The sequence below is a fragment of the Triturus cristatus genome, chromosome 2_1 (genome assembly GCF_964204655.1).
Source record: "Triturus cristatus chromosome 2_1, aTriCri1.1, whole genome shotgun sequence".
Lineage (NCBI taxonomy): Eukaryota > Metazoa > Chordata > Amphibia > Caudata > Salamandridae > Triturus > Triturus cristatus.
Window position 1 is genome coordinate 504,867,658 of NC_140581.1, and position 18,480 is coordinate 504,886,137.

At 46.2% G+C, this 18,480-nt stretch overlaps 1 protein-coding gene across 2 annotated transcripts in view; it reads left to right on the forward strand.

Annotated features, from left to right (window-relative positions):
* Positions 1 to 18,480, forward strand: part of RAD17 (RAD17 checkpoint clamp loader component) — a 472,816-nt gene that overhangs the window by 75,660 nt on the left and 378,676 nt on the right. For both annotated transcript variants that reach the window (XM_085632384.1, XM_085632385.1), the window contains exons 2-4: positions 58 to 158; positions 669 to 938; positions 4,164 to 4,241. In XM_085632384.1, coding sequence (XP_085488510.1) covers positions 114 to 158; positions 669 to 938; positions 4,164 to 4,241 — 393 coding nt within the window. In that variant the 5' untranslated portion in view covers positions 58 to 113. The remainder of the gene's footprint in view (positions 1 to 57; positions 159 to 668; positions 939 to 4,163; positions 4,242 to 18,480) is intronic.

An 18,480-nucleotide genomic window follows, 5' to 3' on the forward strand; every position in this document is an offset into this window, starting at 1 on the left:
TTATGTGGGTAAAGTAAGTGTATTTTAATATTTTGTTTTTATTTGATTGTTTTTTAGCTCCATTCCTTTTATGTGTTCATGTGGCATGGTGTGGATGGGAATTCCTCAAGCTGATGATGTCAAAAACTTCTTACAGCAGAAAGTTAGTGTCTACTAAGGTCAGTAATCTGGATTCATGTGTCTTTTCTGATATATGTTTATTATCTTTTCCTTCTTAAAACAATTCAAACATAGTAATGTACAAGTGATTCATAGAACATACTTCAAACCCACAAGAATAGCATTTTTTATACTGCTTCTTCAGTTCAGGTTCTTGTGTCATCAAGAGGAGTTTCTTTATCGCATTCTTTACTATTGCATTTAGTTTGGTTCTTTAAATATACAGAAGCACATAGCAGTTACGTTCCTTGTATACAATTCACAATATTGAATATACACTGAAGGCAGATTAGGAATACCGGCTTTTATTTTTCACCTAGTGGTTCTGAATTGCAGCGGATAAGAATCTTGTGGCTACAAAAAGGTCCGCATTTATTGTTTTTGATCAAATTAAGTCTTTAAGTTTGTCATGCTTACGACTTATCTTAGATATGCATTTGCTAATACCTTTTTATCTTATCATTCCTATGTTTGTAAGCTATACTCCTCTCTTTTTGTGTCTAATACAGATCACAGACTGGGTAGAACCATCATTCGAAGATTTATTTGGAAACTCAGTCCTCACATCGGCTCCTCCAGGATCCAATTTATCTGAAGGGATAAAGAGACACCATACGAGTAAAGACAAACCCTCTCTACACACCAGCTTCCAGAGCAAGTCATTGCACAGAAAGAGAGCAAAGCCCTTCTCTATCGAACGAATTTGTGATCAGTCTAAACAACCGGCAGGCGAGTCTTGCAATGATCCATGGATTGATAAATACAAGCCCGAATCACAGGTTCGTAAGGTTAAATCTGAATTGTTGCTGCTTAATACAGCAAAGCTGTGCTTTACTCTATATTTTGTTACCACATTTGGTGTGAGTCACTCTACTCCTTAAATCAGACAGGTCTTGAATGAAAGTAATTGGACATGGTTTGTAATGTAGTGAACAATTTCATAGCTGTCCGCTTGTTCTTTAGTTTTCTTGCTTGATTCCAAAGAACCAATTCACTTTCCGAAACAGAAAACATGGCATGTGTTCATGTAGAAAGAACCTTTTAAAGTGTTCCCCTTCACAGCTTGCAAGCCCCATCTACTGTGCCATGTTTTTTGTAAATCATTTATTTAATTTCAGTTCAATTTTTACCAAAGATGGGTTATCTGTGCTTTATTTAAGGATGCCTGCCATCTTTTCCTAGATGTAACAGCAATGCATATTTCTGCAGCAATGCACAGTTTCATATGCAAGTTTGTTTTTGCGCAAAGCACCCATCTATGGGTAAGCATCTTTGTGGGCATACAACATGTTTTGTGTGTTCCCAGCCATATCTTTGTCTTTTGAAATATGGTCCAAAATGGAACTGTATCAAGTTCTTGCTTGGCAAAGTTTTCTCTTTTGTAGATTCTCATTTTAAAGAAGATGCACATATTCATTTAAATCCTTTTTTTCTAAAGTCAAATTGGGGGTCAAGGATTAAGAGTAGTGCAGCTTGCTAAACTTCGTTATGCCTACTTTACTGTGGAGCTGTGGCACTGCTTAATTTTCAGTGTCCAGTTGCACCACCCAGGTTGACTGATTGGTCTGGGAAGTTTCAATTGTAGGTCCGGGAGGCAGCAGCTGCCTGGTGAAGGGCTTCTTGTCTCTGGCTGACGCCTGATGGAGAGCATCTAACTAGTGTGGAGTAAGTCTGTGGCCTATACTGGTGATTAGTCTCCTTGTTTATCCGACACTGGAGGAGTACCTCTGGGTCAATGTGCAACTCAGGTCCCGAGGAATACTAACGATATTTGCTTGTTGAAGCCTTTCATTCTCCCTTGTTCCAGTCCATATCCAAATATAATGCAATGCAAACACGGTAAACAGCAAGCTAGTAAAGAGAAATTGAACTTTTTTGCTTAGGCCTCCAACAGCTAAAGACTCCAAAAGCAAAGTAGGAAACCAGTTTAGCTGGGATGACTTTAATACAGGGAGAAACACTATAAATGGCTACTTCAGGTAACTGCAGAGTAGTACAAAGAGGATTATATCTAAAGTGTCCACCAAGCTGAGGCTGCTAGAAAAATTCAGAAGCTGTCTGGACAAAAATGAAAGCGGGACGGGAGACTTGTTTAAGAGAGTTTTTGTGACAGACAAAGTGTTAAGAAACAATGACTATAAAGTCAGAAGAGTTCAAATGGTTAACGACTATAAAACCCGAAGAGCTCAAAAGTTTGAAAAATGTACTGACTTCTCGGTCGCCCACCTTGAGTCTAACCAATCACTTGCACTGTGCCACATGTTCCCTTAGAGCACCTCTTTACAAATCTGTTCTTTGGATTATTGTGGATACAAACTAAGATATTAAATTACAATATATATATATTTCTTAAGAAATCATATTTGACTGTTGCCTCCTCTGAAACAAAGACAGATGTGAATATTGTGGCTTGATCGTAAGACTGGTCTAGATTCCAAGCAATAGATGTATATAAAATATATACATAGGAGTGGGTTTCTCAAGCCGTCCATGAACCACAGATCTCTTCCAAATGAACCATTGTTCTTGTTATTAAATTGTGTAACTGGGCAGATCCAAGCAATGGGAAATGGTTGCCGAAGTGGCTATAAGAAAGGGGGACCTACAAGGTAATGGGGGGCAGAAATCCACATTTTCCTGCACAGAGCCATGTATCTTTAGTGAGAAAACGGGATCGGCAGTCCATCATAAAAGAGTTGATCACCCAGGGCATGCATGTTCTCCAAAGGATGTCAGATGAGGATATCTGAAGGTTTGAGGGGCATCGGGGAATGCAGCAGAGGGGATGCTGCCTGACCTGAACTCACCCATTTCATAAGGATATTTTTCTTTATAAAGTGCTAAATTGTCCTGCCTTTCTGATCCTGTATTCTCACGAGCGTGGGAGTGATGCATTTAGGATATGTGACAACTGTGTTCTTTTGTTGTTTATTCCACGCTTGATTTGGGAGACAGTTAAAAACGATATTTTGGCCTTTCTTCACCTCCACCCTGGACTGTGTTTTTCTACACCCCAAAAAGGAGGTTTACATAATGATTATGGTAGTTGTGATGTTTAAAGAACCGAACTGCTGCACACAAGCACGACATCGTTGAACGTACCAGAATTGAAATCCTTCTTTTGCAGGCACAGTGCACTATTGATGTATATTTAGCGGCAGTAGTGTAGCAGCAGTGGTGGCAGGTGTTGCCATCTGGGCTTGCCTATCTTTTTAAACCTCCTGCCCTTCCTTCTTGCTGATTGGTTGTTGATCCTCCACTAGTCTTCTCTGAAACCAGGTTATCATGGGACGAGCAGTTGCAGAGACGGATTTGTGGCTATGCTGTTTTACCCTAGATTTATTGTTACATTCAAACATACCTTTGTGTTGAATAAAAGATTTGAAACACGAATTGCAAACTGATCTCTAACTTGTATTGGACATGCATTATGTTGATGTATTTTGTATTAAGAGGTGATAAGACTCTGTCCATAAGTACAGTCGATATATTGGGTTGTACAGAGAAACCCAGATGTGAGCATATTGTTTCGGGCAACTTAAATCTGAACATGGTGATGAGGATAGCTCTCTCATTTGGCCAAAAAGTGAATAAAGTGGTTAGCATTTGTTTTCTTAAATATGTGATTTAATTCAATGAAATCACCCTACTTTTCCATAAACCACTTAGTCAGATGGTGAGTAATGCTTGGTCTTTATATCTTGCATAATTATTTAAAATGCACTGTTGGAATTCATGTTTTTAATGCCGTATTTCATTTCAAGATCTTGTATGTAAATTGAATGTGCATTTGGTTGGTTTCCGTGCTTCTCTGTTTAATTATATAAAAAAAAATACTTCAGATGTTATGCCTTATTCGGTAGTGAAGCTGCTGGACCTTTTCACATGCTTTTGAATGCCCTAGTTTAATAAGGGCAAGGTGCTACCAATTCAACGAAAGTTATCTGGAATTACCGGGATCTGAGTAAACTGTATCATTAATCGATTACTTTTTGTGATGACAGGCTGAACTTGCTGTACACAAGAAGAAAATTGAGGAGGTGGAAAGATGGTTAAAAGGTCACATTGCAGAAAAGAAGCAGGTATGCTGTACAGTAATTGTAATGTGAAGTCATTTATTGAAATGACTGATGAAAATAAAAATGGAATGTTATTACAGTGGGTTTAAATAAAGGAATTTACTAAACCTTGAAGTGATGATAGGGTAGAAAAGTCCTTATGTAAGAAGTATGTAATGTAAAAAAATGTAATACCAGCATTTGAAAAAGGGCACAGCTATCTCCGGAGAGGTGTCCAGGCGCTGAGGACCGTCGGGAAGATTAAGCCAGCTATTGCCCAGAGTCACATGGTGCTGGGCTAACCTGCCGCCGAAGCAGGGGATCGAAGCGTGAAACCCGTGGTAAGGAGTCAGGCACCCTGGCTGCTGCGCCACACCTTTTACACAGTATGGCATTATATCAGTTTTAGTGTGGGCAGGATGCATATACATACTCAAATGCCCCCATTTTCTGGGGCTGTGATAAAGTTTGTTGGTTGTACAATAAATTATGGCATTTAAATCATTGTTCCATAGCAACTGTCAGTGAAGTGCAGACTTTTTACGGATGTCACTTGTTAGGTTTTGGCCTTTCTCAGTTTAGCTTTTGGCTTCCTATTTTGTGTTCACTTTTTAAACATGCTCTTTGCACAAATACATTTTTTCATTTAAGGCTTACTATCAAAAGTATGATGTGAGTTTGCAAGACACCTAGGAGATCCTGGCATGTTATGCTAAGGTTTCTCTCCTTACACAACACTGATTATGGAAAATACTGCTTTTCGAAGCGTGGTCAGAGTGGGATGCGAATACTCAGACTAATAGCAGAGACACAGAGGCACCCTCCAAGGCTACCTGCTGTCGCCTCTGTTTGTACTCGCCATGGAGTTGCTGGCATGCAGACTGCAAATGCAGGGGTAGGGTCATGGGCTATGGATAGCCGGAAGTACACATGCTGTTTCCCTTTATGCAAGCGACTATGCATGATGTGGACTCCGAATTAACACCCACACTGCAACAATTGGACTCTTGGAACACTGTCTGGACTCAGGGCCATTTCTACCATTAGACAAGACTAGGCGGCCGCCTAGGGTGGCAAAAGGGGGAGGGCGGCAAAAAACATGAGTTTGGGAATCCTGCTCATTTCCACTCTCGCTGTGACAGTATCAAAGAGGCGCCAGGACTCGGCATCCCAAACCAGACGGGGACAGGAGATCTGCAGCCGTGGCGCGCAGCATGCCCTGGAGAGGCACCCGGTGCTCAAGGCAGACCTGGGCACAGGACACCGGGAGTAGATTGGGCCGGGAATGCTGGATGGCCACCCTGTGCAGGAGGAGACAGGCGGTGGTGCCCTGTGCTCCGCTTGGGACCCCAGGCCCGCAGCCCTACCCCCAACCCCCGGGCTGTCATGGCGGATGCGCCGCTGTGCTTCACCTGGGTGCTGCTGGTGCTGGCCATGTCCTGCGTGCCCGTCGGCCTGGCGTCCAACCCGCCACCCAACAACAAATGCCACAAACACTACACAGTAAGGATTACTTGCATCATTTCTCGAATCGGACTCGCACTAGAGTATACACCCTTGATTAAAAGGGCTGGACAGCGATGGTGAAGTATAGTGCTTGAACCTCTACTTTGGCCTGGGAGCCTTTCACAGGATTGAAAATTAAAGCCTGTGTCGTACACGCCGTGCCAACATCACTCCCACCCGTACCTGCACGCCTGGGAACCGAAAGTTCCCTCTACATGGCATATTACAAGCACACTCAAGCTCGACCTTCCCTCTCTTGCTGTGTGTACTCGACCTTCCCTCTATTCCTGCGTGGGACCCAGACAGGAAGGAACAGCTAGAAGTTCCAGGGTTAGCGGCTTTTAAGCGCGGCAGTGTAGCGGCTAGGCCTAGCATGCCTGGGTGTTGTTCCTCGCATTCCTTACTTTAGCAGCACGCTCTTGAGCGCTGAGGGAACTGGCGATTGTGGACACATGGTTCGCCTCTCGACAGCAGGCCAGGGCGGCAAAGGGATCAACTGCTCAGGTACAGCCAGCCCTGGGGAAAAGCTGCATTGGCTGGGTGAGTCACGCCCTTTTCACTTCAACTACCAGCCCACCCACACATCTGCACGACCTTTCCCTGTCTCCCATCTGTCATTCTCCACATGTATCTACCCACCGCGCATGTTGGTTCATTTTCTCTTCCTCGCCTTTCTATTCAGTTGCCGACACCCCTCCCCAGTCTGCCATCCAGTGAGCCAGCCGCCTCTTTCCACAATCCCTCTGGTACCATTTGCACTTCTCCTGCAGCTGCTGTACTTTCTAGTAATGCATGTTTTTCAGAAAATTTGACATTTGCAATGTATTGCTGCCGCTTATCTACCACCGGTGATTTAAAACGTTTACGTGTTTGTTCTGTTTGTGCCCAAGACATAAATATTCATGCTTAGTCTATTCATGCTGATTTAGAGTTGTGCAAAGGGCCTGGCCCAGCAGGCAGTGTGCCTGTGTGATGGGGAAAGACGCTTAGTGGAAAAAGCTCTGCTGGAGTGTCGTCCAAAGGAGTGCCCACACCTTCTGTGAACAACATGCACGATGATGATACAAAGGGCGAGCTATTACACTAATGCATTCAGGTAGTGTTTTTGCAGCTCCTGCTGTGGTTCAAGGATTGTTCTATCTGAATATGATGTCAGTTTACAGTTATTATACCTTAGGACTTACCTGAACATTACATTATACAGTTCACACTGCGGAAGTAAAGACACAAATGGAGACCATGCGGTGCCTGTAAGTATTGATGGCAGGCAGTTGGCCCTCAGTTTTGGAGACACTGGTTTTTGGAACTGTAGGAGAGTGGCACCAACTGCATAGTTGCCCCCAACTTTTTGCTGATGTTTTGACTGTGGCCCTGCTATCCAGGACCCCAGCCTATCTTCTTCCTCTCTAAACTGATGTGAGTACCCTAGGTACATACCAATTGGATACTGAGGACACCCTATCAGCCCCCTGTAGATGGTACCCTAGGTACCCAGGGCATGGGTCCCTCAGAGGCCTACCAGGGGCTGCAGCACTTATTGTGCCACCCCTGGGACAGCCATACAAACTGACACCACCAGACCACTACTGTAGTCTGGGTAAGGTGGTGCTTGCACCCCTTACAGGGATAAAGGTATCCTGTATCCCACTTAATACAACACATATATCCTCATAGGTCACCCCTAAGGCAGGCCTTGCTAATCCTACAAGGCAGGGTGCTGAGATATGTGTGAGGGGGAACCCCTACCTGAGTAGGGCCCCTCTGCAACCTTCGTAAAACTATTGCTGGTTTGTTTGTAGTGCAGCCATACCATATACTCTTAACCGCATTATGAGTAATCGCAATAGCGTGATAACTTGAGAGTGGCTGCACAGAACCATGTCATGTTTGTTGTCAAACATGTAGGAATCATACCCCCAATCCAACCATGGGAGTGAGGGCATGATTCCCCCCTGCTAGAGGGGCAATATGGTAAAAGCGGCAGATTTTAGACACCAATTTAAAAGTGCCCACGTAGTACAAAATGGAGGCTACCCGCCAGCCAGACGACTCTGGCTGACTGTTGTTGGGCAGAACTCCAGCCACGGCAGCTGGACAATAGGGATCTTGTTGCAGGGAGATGCTCCCACCTCCCCAGACAGACTATGTGGATTGGAACTGGGTGGGTGCACCATAGGATGTCTTTCAGACTAGCACGTAGGCTTCTCCAGTGCCTACTTCTGCATACACCGCCTCAAACCGGTTCAGGGGCATCCTGTCCCCTGCCCAGGTGGGAAAACACACAAAGGGGAGAGGGTGTAGCCACCCTTTCCCGCCTGAACTCTCATTGGTGGGCTCTGATCTAGACACTCCCCTAATCCTTGGATAAAGGTGAACACAGGGTCCCCAGAGCCTCAGATTAATCTTGGACTTCACGGTCTTGAACCTTCGACTTGCTGCCGCACAGCTGAATGAAGACATCCCCAATGGGGTAAAGGAGTTACCCCCCTGCTTGGCAGGCACCTGAAACCCTGCAAGTGACCCGGTTGGAACTCCGCTGCTCCTACGGACAGCAAAGACTTCTGCCTACCTCGAGGTGGGTTTCCAGGCATCCCAGAGGCCTGTGAGTGTGCACAGCAAAGCTCAGCACCGTGGACCCCGTGGGTGCCGAGATCCCCAATACCCCAGGACACCGGCCACCTCTTGCACAGCACACCACCCCGACCAGCGGGGAAGTTGTGCTTTGGCCCATTTATGAGCCAACCTCTCAGCATCATCTGTGCCAAAGATCGACGCCCTAGCCCGCTCCGGCGACCCTCGGGCGCATCTTTACGCACGCCAAATTGCTGCCTCCCATGGTCCCTTGTCTCTCGACTGGTGGGCCCTAGCGGAGGTCAATCTTCACTTTAAAGGGCTCCCCTGGTTGCTCCAGGCCTGCTCTACAGTCTCCTCGCTGCAGACCTTGCTCATACCTCGTGGGTCTGCACCAGTAGCTGTTTTGTGTTTCTTGCGTGGGTTGCGGTTGCCAAGGCTTAGTGGATCCAATCCGGACACTAACACCGCAGCGACCCTCATCCTTCGTGAGACAGTCGCCCTCCAGAAGCTGGCCTTCCTTGAAGCCTCCTGGACCCCGTGGCTGACGATCCAAGCTACCCATCTTCCACCTGGAAGCACCCGACATTGAAGGGCTCTTTCTCCTGAGCCCCCTGGTCACTGTGCCGTGACCCAGACTCTGTCCCCTCTGCTTTCAGGTCCTTACCTTCAAGATCTACATCTTCAATCTGCACGACATCGATGAAGCTTCACGCCAGCAGCAGTTCTTCACCTTTTTCCATTGAAAACGAGATCGCGACCCGACATCGAAAACGACCTATGCACCCGGCTTCCCTGGGGCAGGTAACAGTGGTACCTCGGTACTGTCGTGGGTGTGGGCCCTCCAAGAGCTTAACTCTAAGCCGCTGAACTTGAACTCCTGCTAGAAGTGTTTTAATTCTTGCAATTTCCCACCGCGACATTCTCCATAGGGTTTAATGGAGATCCCAACAGTAGTTTATACCACTGCACGCGTCTCCCATGGGCTCCCTTCCTCACTACCTTGGGTGGTTTCTTAAGGGGCCAGCGACCCTAAGTGCCCTAGGCACTGTCTGTAGAATTGTCGTGGTTCTTATACCACTTTTTTAATATATGGTTTGGTCACCCCCTGGGGCCCTATGATTCCAGTGCTATTTATTGTAACTATCAATGCTTGTTTGAATTGTATCTTTACCTCCAGTTTCATAAAGAGACTAGTGGGATTATTCTTAGAATAAATACATATATTTTATATATATACCTGTGTGGACTACTCTTTCATTTGGCTATTCAAGAGGTTATCTATGGTGAAACAATAAGCTTAACACTCCTTCAAGACTTAGCCTGAAGGCTGCTCTCCACAGCTACCACTAGGATAGCTTTCTTTAAAGGTTGTCTTATAACCTATCACCATAAGAGTCGAATTGGACTGGTGCAAGGTGTCCCCTATAACTAGTGGACAGCATATGCCAGGCAAACTTCTCACAGGAACCCACAAGCTATCCCCACCCCCCTATAATAGAAAATTCACATATTTATAGGGCGTCATGAAGTTGGTGACAAGCGGGAAAAGCTGACTACGCTATAGGATTCATTGAGAAAAGCACAGACGCGCGCTGCTCTGGCAGCTGCAGTGCATGTGACAGGGCTGCTCTACACCATGCAGTGCATTGCTGCTCTCCCCTGGTGTTGAATTAATAAATGTGTATAGGCTGGGCTCAGTGACTATAGCTGGCTGCATCACCATGGCAGAAGTCACATGAATTCATGGCATCACAGGACTGCAACAGTGTCCATATTTTGCCAGCGAGACAGGACTTAGTGGGCGTGGCCGCCCACCAGCGGCGCGAGCAAGGCGTCAGTTATGATTCTTAAGTTTAGTTTTGCAGCCTGCGCCACCACTACCTCTTATCATGATGCCCCCCTCCCTGGTGCCTCCCATCACAATGCGCCCTTGACCGGACCGGGCTGCTGGAGACAGGTTATCGCCGCGGGGCTCACACATACAGGTCTGTAATATCAGACCTTCTTGCATTGTAAATATATTTAATTTTAAAGGGTCAGCCTGAGCGTGTGCCGTCACTGCTCTCCTGAGGCCTCCCTGGTGCCCCGGCGGCTAGGCAGCACTCCACTCAGCTAACTCGAACAGTGAGTGACTGGGACCAGCAGCCGGAGTCTGTTCATGGCAGAGAGAGTGATGGTAGTAAAGGTAGAAGTGGGCGGCATTTTTCAATTCTCGCCTAGGGCGGCAAAACACCTAGAAATGGCCCTTTCTGGACTGCAGATGAATGTGTCCAAGTTATGCCTTTTCTCACTGTCTGACCGATGCTCCACCCTGATGGTGGACGCTAGACCATATGTTGTCCCCGTGGCTACACGTACTTTCCAGTTTCTAGACATTCAGGACTACAGCGATTCGGGGGACATTTGTGAGAGCTACTAATACTATCCCGCAAAGTGTTTACCGATTTGAACAGCTGTCTATCCGAGCTGATCTGCAGTGTGTCGCGGCTTTGCACTGGGCAGACTGTGTTTACCAATGGCCGTGGGATTTCTGGGAGGGCCAGACTAAGAATTATACTACCTGCGTGCCAACTACAATGTCTCATGACGTGGATAACCCCTGAGGCATCACAAGACGGCCAACCTCGTCTCCGAAAGACAAGGGAGGGCATGCTTACGGATATATTGGGACAGGCCCCTGGGGTCAAGAAGGTACCACTCTTGATGAGAGTTGCACATTATTGCTGGATGCGCTACTGGCGATGCAGGTGCGCTGCAATGGCATACTTGCTGGACCTTCCCCTTGCCGATCTTTGCCAGGGTCTAGCGAATGGCACTTTGATCCCAAATGACCAGACCTCCATAGTTGACCTGGGTCGGCTGTTTACGGAAGTGACAGCCCTCTCGTTCGAGGCGCTCCGAAAGATGTATGCTATCCCATGGGACAGTTTGTGGCACAAGCAGCACTTGGATGGGACATGGGGAAACCAAGTAATGAGCTGGCGGTAGACCCAGCACTACAAGTTCTGTTAACATGGAGTCCCACGCGCCACAGGATTACTAACATATACAAGGCTCTGATTCAGGAGATGGGTGGAACCCTCAGCCACTTAAGGGAGCGTTAGAGCCTGGACCTTCAGATCGCACTAACGGAGGCAGACTGGAGCAAAGTCCTGAGCTACATTCCGATAGTCTTGAGAAATGCACGGTTGAAGCTGTTACAGTTTAACTATGTCCACTGCATGAACCTCACCCCGTTACGCCTTCATTGGATGTTCGGCACAGTGCCACACAAATGCGCTAGAGTACTTTTCCCACATGACATGGCAATGTGAGGTATTGCAACTGTTCTGGGCCGCTGTGCTCACATATATCACATGCGACATGGGCTGACAACACATCAGCACACCTAAAACATGCCTGCTCGGCCTGATTCCCCGCCCCAAGACGGATAAGGTGGGAAACAGACTCTTAGCACTGGCGAGACGTGCAACAGCTGTGCACTAGAGTGCGAGTTCTGTGCCGCAGCTTAGTAGAGTGCTTGTGTGCCACTGGGTGAAAACGGAGGATGATGTGCTGCAGCGGCTCCGCTTGTAGGCGAGGCAAGCTGCCTACATCATGGGCTGGGTCTCGATACTATTTCCATTAGAACCTGACCCAGATGAGCGACCGCCCTCAAGGAGTGGAGAAGAGAGGGGCTGTTCGAATGATCGGCACACAGGATTTGGAGCAGACAGATAGGTATGTCACGTTCCACAGAGCAGGGTCGCAGGCGCAATATTCAGCACGTCAGTTGCGGTTCTGCCAACCCTCCACTGCTTGCCTCAGTGCACATGTACACTCAAGATAAAAGCGCACCCACCTAAAGCTAGATTAATTCTGAATGAATGTATGATTGCCTGCTGTATTGGTCCGAGAACTTCCTTTTCAATGACTTTCCCCAATGTATATTGTAAAATGTTAATGAAGACGTTTTATGTAGTATTTTTATAGCGCAAGCATGGGTGCCATATAGGGTCACAGACAAGCATACAGTCAACAAGTGATAGAATGAGTAGCTGGTCTGTGGACTGTTAATGCATTGTAATGTAGTGTTATTTGAAGAGGTGCACCTTAAACTGTTTTCTAAATTGGAAGAGCCAACATTGGGGCAGTCCTGATGGATATGGGGGTGATGTTCCAGGTTCAGGGTCACTTCTTCTGCAGTCTGATGGTGTCCTGGCTGCAGGTGTGCCGAAAACCACCAGAGATGGTGAAATTGTCTGCAAGATAAGCAGCAAGATAATCATGGCTGCTGGTCGTGATGGCTTTGTATGTGAGGCAGCTGGTTTAGTGGAGGAGGGGCATCAAGGGGAGCCAGTTGAGTTCCATCATGATGGCGGTGACGTGGTAATATTGTTTCAGGCTCTGCATGAGATGCGTACATGTAAAATATAAGGCTAATAGTTTTTCATAGTGAAAGTGGTAATGTTCTGTTCTATTTGGATTTCATTAGTGTTCAAAAGTTTTCAAATAATTGAGATTGCATTTGACTTGTTTCATTAAGGAAAGTCCTTTATGATCTCTCCAGGGTGCAGTCTGGACAGTTTGTTCCAGCGTCTGAGAGTGAAAACAGAAAAGGCACAAGTTGAGGTTTTTGAGAACATTTGCAATTTAGGATCTAGTATTATGTGCAGCTCTGCATATTTTTTTTAAACAGATCTTAGATGGATAGTAAATGAAAGTTATTTTGAGCAGTTCTTCGGCTTTCCTCTGCAGCTTGTGATTGGTTCAAAGTGTCTTCCTTTGCAGGTCAGATTGACATCTTGTGGTGATGTAAGGATTGGAAGGACTGGAGGACTCTGATTCTAAGAGTCAGTTACTATGCTGCCCATTCGTAGGAGGATATACCTTGCTTCAATAAAACTTACAGTTTAACCCACAACCTGCGTGGACCGATAACTACTCAATTGGAGACGATCTGGAGATCAGGCGATCATCCTCCTGTCAAAGGCAGCCGTTTCAGGGGCCAGAGAGTAATTCTTCATTTCAAGAAACCAGGAGTACGGTTTCAAACTCTAGTTCACTCGTAAGTGAAGGGAAGACATTTTAAAGTTTTGAATTAACCGGAGGAAGCTCAGCACGACGTTTTCCTTCAAGCAAATATTAACTTTACTTACTGACAATTTGACCATCATTTTGTGTAACTACACATCTTGCGCAAGCTGTTTATCAACGCAGCGCGGCTTCCAGCTCGAGTGCAGTTGTGCTCACGGCTCACAACTCAACAAAAGACGCGGCCTTAAACACAAGTGTGGTGAAGCTCACGACTGATCAAATGATGCAGCTTCGTGCTATAACTTGTGAAACTCAGCCGGTCTGACTTTTTTTTTTTTTTTTTTTTTTTTATACAGCAAACCAGCTCGTGCATACCTTGTATCTGCCTCCTTGTCTTCTGCCTCCTTGTTTTCTGATCAGCTCCTTCCGAGCTGCTGTCTTTTCACCAAGCCTTCTCTTCTACCGCTCCTTCCTGGAATTGACGATAAAATGTTTCCCCCTATACTGCACCTGCTGGATTTGCACAGCACTGCACGGCTTTATTACTGTGACGTGCACACAAAGTTAAATTTGAAGCACATTTGGGGCAAGTTTGTACTTCAGCGATTTACACGCTTGTGTAAATTTGCTTTCAACCTTGTACTCTGTTACTTTTGATGGCTCTTTATTGTACTGCACATATTTATTCTTCTCCGTGATGTGCACACATTTTATTCAGATTTGAACCTGTACGGCACATTCTTATTCACCTCTGTGATGTGCACACACTTTCAGTAGTGAGTGTAAGTCTGCATTTCAGTGATTTGCACGCTCTGTTCAAGCTAATACTTCAACGATTTGCACGTTTAAAAAAAAATAGTTTTGTCTAAGGAACATGCAAAGCATATCTCCTCCTGCACCTTTTTTGCAAGAGCCTGGCGAACCACCTTTACAGTGGGAACTTCAGATTCTCTCTATCAAGGCTTATTTGGTAGCAATCGATGCTACAAAATTTAAACCAGAAAGAAAAAAAAAGGTTTAATATACTATCATTTAGGAGTTGAGGGTCAAAACATTTTTGATCACTTACCAGAATATGAAGTTTTGGACAAAACAGAACTTGACGAATTTGACACTGCAATTGCACAATTGGACAAGTACTTTTCTAAGACCAAAAATCGAGTTGTTCATAGATTAAAGTTTTTCATGAGAGTGCAAAAACCTTCGGAGAGTATAGATGCGTATGTTACTGCCTTGAAAGTTCTTGCTGCAACTTGTGAGTTTGAAGATTTTACGTCACAGCTGATTAGGGATCAAATAGTGGTTAGGTGTAGCTATAAGAAAATACAAGAAAGGCTTCTAGCATGCATAAACTCTTCTTTAGATGGAGCTATTGATATAGCAAAAAGCATTGAGGGTTCTTGTGAGGGTGTTACATTTTAGAAAAATCTCCTAACAAAAAATCTATTTCAGGTGCTGTTATAAATAAACCAGTCACTGTCTTAGAAAATAAGAAAGGCAAGAATTTGGTTGGATCTAATCCTCAAGTTTTTCAAACACGAAAAGTCAGTTGTTACAGATGTGGGTCACCCAGCCATGTCTCTACATTCAAATATTGTCCAGCTCATGGACAACAGTGCAAAAAATGTGGTAAACATGGGCCATTTCTCAAAGGTGTGCAGGGGAGCAAGAAATAATTCTGTTCGTTGTGTAATTAGTGAAGAGTATGAAGTTTGTGACAATGATAAACATTTGGAACAAAAAGAACTATTGTTAGGGGTGAGGTGCGAGCAGGAAGACAATGTTTCTGAAATAGCTGATCCAGAAGTTGAAGTGTGGATTGATGAAGTCCCAGTGAAACTTCTAGTAGACACAGGGGCTTGCATCACCATTGTCAATCACAGTAAATACATACAATTATGGAACAAACAACCACTGTTGCCTCCTGATGTCATGACCGTAGTGTTTGAATGCAGTAAGATAGATTTAGTTGGCTACTTCTAGACCACTATCAAATTATTACTTTCTGCTATCAAAGGGAAGGTATATGTAGCATTCAAAGGCATTAATGTCTTAGGTTTAATTTATCAAGCCCAATTCAATTTGACGATTAGACCTGGGTCCAATTTTCCAGTTACCAATGAAAAGTGTAATATCTAGTGTGTCACTAATTTGGAAAATGATTGGGAAAGCAAGTTTCACAAAGTCTTTCAAGAAAATTTAGAGAAGATAACTGACTTTGTCTATTCTATAAAAGTTAAACAAGATGTGCCACCCGTAAAACACAAATTACACAATATTCCTTTGAGTATTAGAAAGGAATTACCAGACATGTTCAAGAATTTATGTGATCAAGGGGTCATCAAAAAGGTTGAAGGCACTTTGTGGTTATCTCCTATTGAACTAGCCAAGAAGAAGTCAGGTGAACTGAGAATGTGTGCGGATTTAAGGAGTGTCAATGAGGCCATCTGGGTGGGAAATTTCCCTTTACCTAAAATAGAAGATTTGATCACAAAAATTGGGTATTGTAGCTGGTTTACCAAGTTAGACCTTAGATCTGCTTACCACCAAGTTGTCTTGGATGAAGATTCCCATCATTTGACAACCTTCGTCACGCCAGAAGGTACTTTTTCAGTTCTGCAGGATTCCATTTGGCATAGCCTCTGCAGCAGCGGTCTTTAAAAGACTGATGTCCACAATGTTTCAAGACATTACACAAATAGCAGTGTTTCAAGATGACATTCTAGTATTTGCAAAAACTGAATCTGAGAATTACATTGTGTTGTCTAAAGTCCTTAATGTACATGAATCAAGAGGGGCGACTTTACGAAAAGATAAGTGCATTTTCAAAACCAGGGTGTTGGACTTGGCCCTTTTTGCATTTCTCCCAGCTTTTTTCAGTGCAGTGTTAGTGGTTTTAGGCCTCTAGGCGCTTTTACACTGCTGTTCAGTATGAAGTGCGTGCGCTCTGTGTTACATTTGGTGAGATTGGCCTGCCCTCCCATAGGGATGCTTTGGGGATTCCCTGCTAAGTGTGTGTCAGTGGTAATTCCTGTTAGGTGAGAAGCAGTGTGGTCAAGTCTAGTATGTATGAAATCGTGAGAGTGAATGCTGCGCAATGGTGTGCGCACATCCGTTATGACTATATGAGAAATGCCACTTTTAGAAGTTGGCCTTTCTGTGTGCCTGCCTGCCAGATGTGTATTGGTTGTCTGGTTTTGGAAGGTCAGGGCAGGCTGAGCCAGACCTGGGTTGAATAGAGAGGTCTGCTTTGGAGCATGGGGAGGGGTGACTCTTTAAACCGAGCAGGGCTGTGCCTGGCAAAGTAAATGATGGCTCCACCTCCCACTGTGCATCTGATAGCAGACCCCCTCTCCCCGAAAGGCAGGATGCAGCCTGGTAATAAAGATGCCCCAGGGCCACACAGAACTGGTTCTGACTGGGTTCAATGACTTGTAATTGTTGAGAACAAAGACTTTTGTAAAGTAAAGGGGCTGGGACCCCATGAGGTTGTTCAGTTCCAGGATGCCATGATGCTGTACTAATCCTGCTGGGGTGTGCTGCTGGGGCCCAGGAGGGCTGCCTCCCTGAGCCCTGCATTGCCCCTTCATTGCTTAAGACTCATTCTTTATTTCTGAGGACTTCTAGGCCCTGTGAGCGCTTTGCCCTGACTTTCCCCAAAGGAGAGGGAGAGCCTTGGGGCTGCGCAGCGCCAAAGCTACAGCCCCTCTAAGAGGGAATCCCCATCGTTGGGATTCCCCCGTAATGTCCTTAAATCACGGGTGCCCACCCCGCTTATTTTTATATTTACGTCGTGGGTGCCCACCCCACGTGGCCGCTTATTATTTATTTTTAACGGGGGCCCACCCCGCGCTATATTTCAAAATACGAGGGAGCCTACCCCTCATCACCGCCGCAACGCAAGAGAAATCACCGCCGCGACAGGAAGTCAGGCACGTCTGCCAGAGGACTTGGGCGGAGCCAGCGGCAGGTCAGCAAGAGATGCCTGTGTTGTGTTGCGGGGCTCCCGTGAGCAAGGGAGAGCCCCGGCGAGGAGAGGACGGGAGCCTACCTCGCCTCCACGGGCACCGCTGTAAAGTCCCGGGTCCCAGGAGGGGTGCCCGGGTGACGATGAAAAGTCGACAGGGGCCGCCGATGGCTGTGCTGGGCTCCCATCAGTGAAGGGATGCCCCGCGCCGCTAGAGAAGTGCTGCCGGCCCCACCTGCAGTGAAGAGGAGAGGCGTTCCCTGAAGACGGCGCCTTCCTGCACGGGGCTCCCGTGAGTGAGGGAGTGCCCCGTGGGCGTTAGCAAGCAAAGAGAAGCACGCATGAGGAATCTGGTGATTGGATCTGGTCGGTTCGGGAGCATATCGAGGCACGCTATCGGTGCCTGCCCCCATTGTTGTCTCCCCTAAACGGCCCCGCCAGAGAGCGGGCCGCTCCCATGTTGTTTGACCTGTTTTGTTTTAAGAGCCTGGGCCGCTCCAACGATGGGCTATTTGTTTATAAGGGCTCCAGTGGGGTCCCGAGGGCCAGTGGTGACCGTACTTTCACCCAGTTCTGGCCATTTCCTACAGCTGCCCCATTTGGCTAGAGGGCAGCTGCAACGTTTTGCGGGGCCAAGCTTGTTTAAAAAGGCCCAGTGGGGCCCCGAGGGCACAGTTGTGCCAGGGCCCCTTTACTCTGTTGTCAGCTGCGCCGCACCAGCACGGGCAGCTGCAACGTTTTTCGCATATTTCGTCCAAGGGCACATTTAGAGCCCAGGCCACATTCTGATCCCAGCTGCCAAGCAAGTAGTGGGCAGCTGCACCGTTAAGGCTGTTCTTTCTTTAAGGGGCATGTTGTGAGTTAAGAGTGGGATGCACTCCTCTACCCCAGTACTTCTACAGCTGCGTAGCACTTAGTGCCAGCTGCAACGTTTAGGTCTGCGCAATTGCGCTCATGGATTCTGCTGCACTGGCAGCGCGCCCTGACTTTTGGACATAGGGCATCTGAGCCCCATTGAGATGGCCAGTTGGCCAGGGGGACTGTGAGGTTAAAAGGGCGCCAGGCCCTAACGTGATGTATGTGGTGCTAGGAAATGTGATGCATGTATTATGATTTACGCACCCTGTTTTACTCTCTATTGTGGTTTTAGGATTATGAGGTTGTGCATACTGTGTTCATGTTTGAGTTATCCTCTACTGT